This window comes from Myotis davidii, unplaced genomic scaffold, assembly GCF_000327345.1.
Source record: "Myotis davidii unplaced genomic scaffold, ASM32734v1 scaffold143, whole genome shotgun sequence".
Lineage (NCBI taxonomy): Eukaryota > Metazoa > Chordata > Mammalia > Chiroptera > Vespertilionidae > Myotis > Myotis davidii.
This window is the reverse complement of record NW_006294876.1, coordinates 8,270,675-8,278,949: the sequence shown is the minus strand read 5'-3', so window position 1 is coordinate 8,278,949 and position 8,275 is coordinate 8,270,675. Positions and strand designations below refer to the sequence as shown.

Genomic DNA, 8,275 nt, shown 5'->3' with positions numbered 1-8,275 from the left:
TTATCTGACTTTCCGTGCTCGTGTGTGTGTGTGTGTGTGTGTGTGTGTGTGTGTGTATTTTGGGGGGAGAGGTAAGGGAGATGTTTTCTATTTTTGGCTTCTGCCAGCTTTGATACATTTTGCTGGAAGCTGTTTTAGTGTTTTGAGTACTATAATGATGACTGCTTACACGGTCTCCTTGGTAATCTAAACGGCTGTGTGAAACACGAATCCAGTTTGTGCCCTATTTGCTCTGACCGTGGTCATCTAATACTGTATTTGTCTCATCAAACGTTTAATTTGGGTTGTGGGTGGTCCATCTTCACGTCAGGTGCAATTATTATTTTAAAATAAAAGAACCAAGATAATCTAGTTCTGATAGGAGTGCATTACACTGCAGCTTGCAGGCTCAGTTACCAATTAAATGTTAACATATAGATTCCAACCACAAAGATTAAATATCTTTTTAGTATCTCATTTGTTAAAAAGCAAGTTGGAAGGCAGGTACCATGAAAGGCAATGTTAGCCATAAGCCTATTCACTGTCTCAAATGCATTTCTTTTGAAATACCAACTTTAAAAAAAAATGAGAAAAAATGAGATCTTTTATAGGATTACTTTATGGGAAAGTTTCTTAATAAAGCTAATTGTTAAATAACAGATTAACTGGAAGTGCTGGTTAAACATTGACACAATTAAGGTATAAGAAAAAGTCACAAAACACCAGCCTTTCTAGAAGTTAAACTTTAGTAAAGAGACACATTTAGTGAGTCTTTTTCTTGTACCAAAATACCATGTCCAAACAATAAAGTAAACAGGCCTTTTTAAAACAAGAAGTATGAAGGTAAAATTGCAGTATCAATATACTCTTATATATATATTCACTTGAAATAGTTAGAACAAATAGTCTTTTTCTACATTTTTAAAATCACTATAGACACTGCAAATAAGGCTTAAGTATTTATTTAGTGGAGTACAATGTGTGTTGACCGGTACACTCTTATGTCCTGTTTTCTATACCTGCTCTAACAGAATGAATTTCGATATGGTTACATTATGGAACCTTCCAAAGCTCTTTGAATTTACAGAAAAGATGTTTTATTTGGTTTTGTAGAGACTAGATCATACAGCGTGAACAGGTTGTTCAGCATATGGTTACACATATACCAGGATATCTTTGCTCAGATTAAGGCCCTGGGAGAGTTGCACTTCGTACCAAATTCCTCGAGAGTTCCTTTGAGGGAGATGCACAAGGGAGACTTATAAAGGGTACTTACATACGAAGACAGCCTCATCATCATCTACCACTGCTGCACGTGGCAGACAATCGTTAGTTAAAAATGAGGCTACTAAGGTGTACTTAACAACCAATTTTCCTTCTTTTATATATTCCTGGAGACCCATGGATGTATTGGAAGGGAAACATTTAGCCTTCTGGTCTGTTTCGTAGGAAAGAAAGCTTTAGCAGTGATACATGTTTTTAAATGATGGCAGACATCTGTCACTCAAGCCATGCCCCCAGCACTGTCGTGTGGGAGGTTGACAGTTCTCATTGCAGAAGTGCAGACTAAGTCAACGGATCGCCCCTGGGCACTCACAATGTCATCTCCTACTCTTGAAGTGTTTGCCAAGTTCTGAAATCACTTTGTCGTGAACATGCCTGTGGTGTGCTGAAGAAAAAGCAAAGGCCAGTCAGAGGGCAGCTGCTGAGGACACTCTTTAAAACCCCGAAAGATATTTAACATCCTATTAAATAAATAACTTAGAAGGAAATAGAAAGGGATGAAGGCAGAATGCACAAGCATACCATACTATTTGCTTTGTTAGGACAGTTTTACACTAACATGTGTACATCTTTTAATCCTATCCAATGCTCCACGATGCCACGCCCAAAGCTCCTTTGGTTGTGCACAGAACATGACCCAAGTGCTTTCCAGTAAATGCTTGCGTGTCTTACTGCTCATTGAATCACTCGGCTGGAATGAGCAACGAAAGTCTTTGACATGAGTTCATATTCCATAAATAACTTTTCTGAAGATCATTCAACAGATTGTTCCATGTCCTTTTAGTTCTATCTCAGAGGTTAAAAAAACAAACAAAAACAAACATAAACAAAAACTTAACCAAGAAACCCAGCCACAATGTTGTTCATATAGGAGTAACTTCTATTCCATTTGATCCACCTCTATCTGGATTATAAGGCATGACACAGAACTAATGAAAGGAACATCAAACATCAGCAGTGTGTACAAAAGTCTTTAAAGACTTCCTTTCTTTCAAGCAAGCAGATGCCTGCCATGCGTCTCTGCCTTTTGAGCTACTGTGTTCGTGAAGAATACCCACTATTCCTGGCCATAGAGCCTTTGGTTCCACTGCACCCACAAGGCCTGGCTGCTTCTATGAGTGCACCACCATTGGGAGGAAATGAGCGGAGGTGTTTTTCCTTCGAGTTTTCTGTCCTCTCCTGGGAGCTCCTTTTCCATTCAAGGCCACGTACATCTGTCTCCCATTGTGCTGCCAGTTGAAGGATGCATACGTGTTGTATCCATTTTCCTCTATCCTCTCCTTCAGCTTACAGTCATTGTTAAATTCTTTCTGCAAAGTGAAAACCAAAATCTCTTATTCTTATGTTAATGATACTTGGTTCCACTGGACTGGAGCCAGCTGTAGAACCCCAGTTCTAGGGTTTGTGTGCTGTTGACATTTGTATGCAGGGTGTGCACTTAATAACACAAATTCAACAGCAGACGGTAAAACTAATAACTCATAACTACAAAGCAGATTCTATGTGCGAAGACAGGTTATTTACTTTAATTGATCATCATAGACTCATACTGAGGCCCTTTTACAAAGCTGGCATGCCTTGAATATGATGTGGTTTAAGTACCTAGAATGATGATTATGAAATAAAGATTCCACTAACAATATTTGTGAAGAGTCAATGATCAAAAATAGTGTTATCCCCTCCACCAACCAGAGTAATGACTAGGGTGCCTCATGGGTAAAACTGAATTATAAGAAAAAGGTAGGTTTTTCAAGTGTTTAAACTTTATCTACCTATAAATCCACAATAAACACACCCACATTGATGAGAAAGCAGATTCATATTTCTAGATAACCATGCGGCTGGAGGAGAAATGAATGTTTTTCTCTCTTCTAAACACCAGATTTCTCACTTTTGTAAAATTATTTACAATTGACCATAATTTGGAATTTTGATAGGTTTTATTCTGAGATCTAGGAATGATGGAAAAGTAGGAGGGGGGAGGCCTTTCTTTGTGAATTACCATATCAAAGAAATTATAAATATGGTGACTAGCACTGGCAATGTTGTATAACCCTGAAGACTTTGATCTTGGGAAATTCCACTCTATAGCTATAGTGCTTTGGCTTTGTTTCAAGTGACCATGTGTTTTAGGGGGATCTTTTGGGACAAGGATTGATGTCTTATTCATTCCATAAATCCAGGATCTCACTCTGGAGTTAATAATGAAGGGGAGGTGCCTCACTAATTTCTAGACTCTGGCTTCAAAAATGTCCTTCTTTCCTTATACCCAAACTAACACAGTCAAGAAGATAAAACTTGTGACTTTTGCTCTTTTAGTTCTACGTTCTCCATCCAAACCAATGGCATTGTAGGCATCTCTCAGTTGACGGGTCTACTGGTCAGTTCAAATAGTTTCTCTCACCTCAGGACTTTTTGAAATTTCTACTTAATTTATAATTCTTGAACATGCGTATATTTAAATATCCAGGTTTATGTGAGCTAGATCATAATTGTGAACATTAGCAGAATCATCATAAACAGGTATAGTTTATGTTAATGTGATTAGTTTAAGCTTTGTTACCTGGAATTAATTTATCCTATGTGATTCTCTTCTATAAACTAATATTTAAATGTGGTTTTCAAAGCAGATATGATTTTTTTACATGAATAATTATATTCATTTCATTAAACAGGGTGCAGTTTAGACACTGGGAGGATAGAGAAAATTTTAGATAATTTTATATTTGAAACAGAGTTGTATAAAAAAGTGGTTATTTACACCCCCCCTTAAAAAATTTATACAACAATGCTTCTTAAAGTGAGGTACACCTGTAGCAGACCCCTCATCTCAGGCTTTTTAAAAATATTTAGACCATAGGTCACATGCTGTATCAGTGTCTCCACAGGAGGCCCTAGGAATCTATGGTTTATAGCATTTAGGTAAATCGTAAGTGTTAACGTGTTTTGTTTTGTTTTTTAATCTAGGCTAGAGCAAGATCTCAAAGTAGAGTCTGAGTTTAGAAAAAGGTTTTGAATTTCTTTAGGGTCCCAGGTACATTTCTTTGGTCCTTACATCAGGCCCTTGGAAGGCTTCTTCTGTTTAAATTCAGTTTTATAATTTATTTTCTTAATTCTGTCAATCAAGAGAAAACTAATAACACAATAGATGCATTGTTCAAAAAATGAATAATGAAAACATAAGAGGTATACATTTTCCCACAAGGAAATGGAGGAAACTATGCAAAAGAATAGAAGATGGAGCTGGATTAATCAATGATTCTGGATGCCTAACTGATATTTTTAAGAAAGCTTTATAAAATAAAATAAAAATGAAGACAGGAAATTATAAGGGTTGTCTCCTGACATACAGAATTATATTAGGTGTGTGCTCACAAATTTTGATGGCATACCCTTTAGATGCAAAGTTCCCAGACCTGTCCATCCTGAACAGGACATCCAATTTGAGGAGATTTTTCATTTAATTTAAACAAAGCATCATTTTTCACTCTTCCTAATGATAATGCCAAATCACAAGATGATGCACTATGGTTAGAGAATGGGTTTCTCTTTGAAACTGGCTGGAAGTGGAGAGCCTAGATTTTAATGAGCTGAGCTCACTGGAGAGGTAGTTAGGTTTCTGCATCACACAGCTCAGGGGACTGCGTGGTTCTAAGTGCTGAGGAAATAGTGGAGAACAAAGCAGGCTCTGACCTCTTAAAGTTCACAATCTACTAGGAGAAGACAGTCAACAAAAAACACATTAATGTGCCTGGCTGGTGTGGCTCAGTGGTTGAGCACTGACCTATGAACCAAGAGGTCATGGCTCAATTCCCAGTCAGGCCACATGCCTGGGTTGCGGGCTCAATCCCTAGTGTGGGGCATGTAGGAGGCAGCCAATCAATGATTCTCTCTCATCAACTGGTATTTCTCTCTTTCTCTCCCTCTCCCTTTCTCTCTGAAATCAATAAAAATATATTAAAAATACATTAATGAGAGAAATATATGATAAGAGCCATTGCAGGTCACTAAAAAGGGTGCCGTGATAGAAAGCATGGGACACCTATTTCAGATAGCGATAGAATGAATGAATTCATAGACTCAGAGCTCAGAAAGAAACAGGCACAGCACATGAGCTGTGTCGGCATAGAAAAAAAATGTGGGGCAATGAGAGACAAAGTATTTAATACTCCTATGACATAGTTAATTTGAGAGTTACTCATTTCTCCTTGATGTCACCTTTTTAAAGAAGTATACTTTATCAATTAAAAATTATTTCAGTCTTTTATTGCAATTACATTATTTTACATTTTCTCCCTCAATCTAAACTCGTATTAGCTGGCTTTACTTGAAAGCATTGGTTTTGTCTGAGTGTGCGTATCAGTAGCTCTTTAAAGAATATACATACACTTGGTCCTCTCACCCAGTAAACCTGGTAATAGTAGATTTAGGAGAGACCTGGGCATATTCATTGAAAAGAAAAAGAAAAAATGCCTCAAAGATGAGTATGTTGTGAACCTCTAAATAGAGTCACTTTCTAAAGTACTCTATTACTCTTCTAGACTCATTAGTAGAGCAACATATATTGGAAATTTTCAACTAAAATTTCTCTGACTCCCCCCACCCCAGCCCAAGGTACCGACCCAACGTATGTCTGACTCTCCATTTATAAGTGGACTGATAGGAATGAAATACACGGCTGTTCTATACCCAGACCAATTATGGAATCAAGTTCCAATGATTCTCAAATTGTGGTTCCCAAACCAGTAGCAGCAGGAACACCCAGGACCTTGTTAGAAGGGCAAATTCTTAGATCCTACCTAGATGGACTAAATCAGAAAATCTGGGAGTGTGTTTTCATAAGCCCAGTGATTTGAACACATGCTCAAGTTTGAGAGCTACTGGCACTCCCATCCTGATGTTCATCAACAAAAGAAGTTTATGTACACATTTTAAAGTGATATTTCCTGATTCTGGCTATGGAACACGGGGATGTATGTAACCAAAGCACCGGCTGGATACCAGCTCCTTAATGGAGTTAATCACTATTGTCTGGGTAGATAAAATTCTGGAGTTGACCGCATGGCACACAAAACGATACATTTTTTGATATGTCTCCCCATTTCAGATTTTAACAGAATACAAAACACCCAAGTCTCTGTTTCATCTTCAGCTCTAACACAGACACATTATATGGTTTTCTACTCAAGATTGTTGTTTTCAGTGATCCTTTCTAAGTTGTCTGCAGTGCCCATGCCAGTTTGACCAGATGCTTCCGTGAGAGTCTGACTGGTGAGCAATCCAGAACATTGACTGACGGACGCCAGCATCAGCCTGTGTGGTAGGCTAATGGGTGAACAACAGAGGAGATTATAGAGTTGGAAGAGCTACCCTGCCAGCACTTGAAACTGTGCTGAGCAGCCCACTGTGGCTCTATTTACTAGCAATGGAACGATAACAAAGCTATTCAATGTCTTCGGGAAACAGTCCAAAACTGTGGTAGTAATTTACTGCAGTGAATTTTGAAAATGAAAGCAGAATACTTACTGAGCCATAGAGTTTCCCCCTCTTGTTCATGGCTAAATAATAGTTGCTGTTAATGGCTTTGACTGCAACAACTCCGATTTCAACTGAAGTTATCTTCAGGATACCTGAAACATACAATTACAAAAGGCTACACTTAAAGGAGTCACATAAATTCAGTTGAGAGGAAGAAAAATGAGAAGAAATGACTGAGTTTATTTTTGATGGTTCTAAAACAAAAATATTTAAAAAAAAACTTGGAAATAAAATGCCAGCTTCTTTCAATGTGCCTGAAAACCCAGAAGCTGTATAAAAACAGGTAGTAGTTCTTTAAAAGAATTCCCCTGTATTTTACTCTGAGAATATGGGGAAATATTGTTTTAATTAAAATGCTTCCTTTGCTAACTCTGCATTTTCAACCCCATAAATATTGAAACAACTCTACTCATCTTAGTCTAGGTTTCACAAAAACTTATCAGAGCGCACATCTGTATTATGGTATTAAATTAAATCTGTAGCATATGTCAGTAATATGTCAGATTTGCCTCAATCTGTAAAAACAGTGGTAAACTATTTCTTCTTTGTAGGACACTTAGATAAACTAAATCTTTTGCCTACATTTAACTGATAAATTGGTTTTTGGCAAATGTGTTGACATTTTGAGGTACAGAGTGACTAATCCCACACTCACATTATCTTTAACATAGCAGGATTACTCCTCTGGTTTGGGAGGAAATCCATCAGCATTTTTAAAAGTTTTCTTTATTTTTCTGGAAAGAATGGAAAATTTAAGTTTTCAGTTGTTTTTTTTTTTCATTGTTTTTGTTTTGTCTTGTTTTGTTTTCTGGAAAGAATGAAAAACTAAGGGAATTAGTAACTGATAGACAAGAGAGAGACCTTATCCCCTAATACACAAGTTTCAATTGGTGCATCTAGAGATACTTTTCTCTGAAAAGTTTCTAGGTAACGAGAGAAAAGGCATTTGATATTCTACTCAAAATGCCCACCTATTTTAGGTTTAGTAGGCCTTGGGTACTCACTACTTACTTCTTATTTTATGACTCTTGGGAAAACTTTCTCAGGGTAGGAAGCTGCACTGTGATGATCAAACGCCTCTGGACCCAGAGTGGCGGGGCCTGAATCCCGGCTTCACATTTACTGGTCAATGACTGTAGCAGATGTCACTGAACTGCCTGGCATCTCAATTTCATTGTAAAATGGGCAACATAAGAGCAGCTCCCTCATATTCTTGTTGTGAGGATTAAATCAGAGATACATATTAAATAATTAAAACTTGCTTAGAGCTTAGTGGCTTCTTAATTATTATTAGAGGGAAGTTTTTCTCGAAGAGTTCTAGATTTTGGAACTTCTTCCTGAACAGAACCCACAAATTCCTACTGACTTAGCCCATACCATCTGGAAGTTGATCATATGTTATTATTCATCACATATTACCTAGCATAAGAGACACCGTCCTGAATGTCATTGACACACTGTGTCCATACTCTTC

At 37.5% G+C, this 8,275-nt stretch overlaps 1 protein-coding gene across 1 annotated transcript in view; it reads right to left on the bottom strand.

Annotated features, from left to right (window-relative positions):
• Positions 1-567: 567 nt before the first annotated feature.
• Positions 568-8,275, bottom strand: part of FGF10 (fibroblast growth factor 10) — a 78,058-nt gene continuing 70,350 nt past the window's right edge. Inside the window, exons 2-3 of the mRNA XM_006769466.2 lie at positions 6,790-6,893; positions 568-2,573 (exon numbers count right to left, since the gene is read on the bottom strand). Coding sequence (XP_006769529.1) covers positions 2,376-2,573; positions 6,790-6,893 — 302 coding nt within the window. The 3' untranslated portion in view covers positions 568-2,375. The remainder of the gene's footprint in view (positions 2,574-6,789; positions 6,894-8,275) is intronic.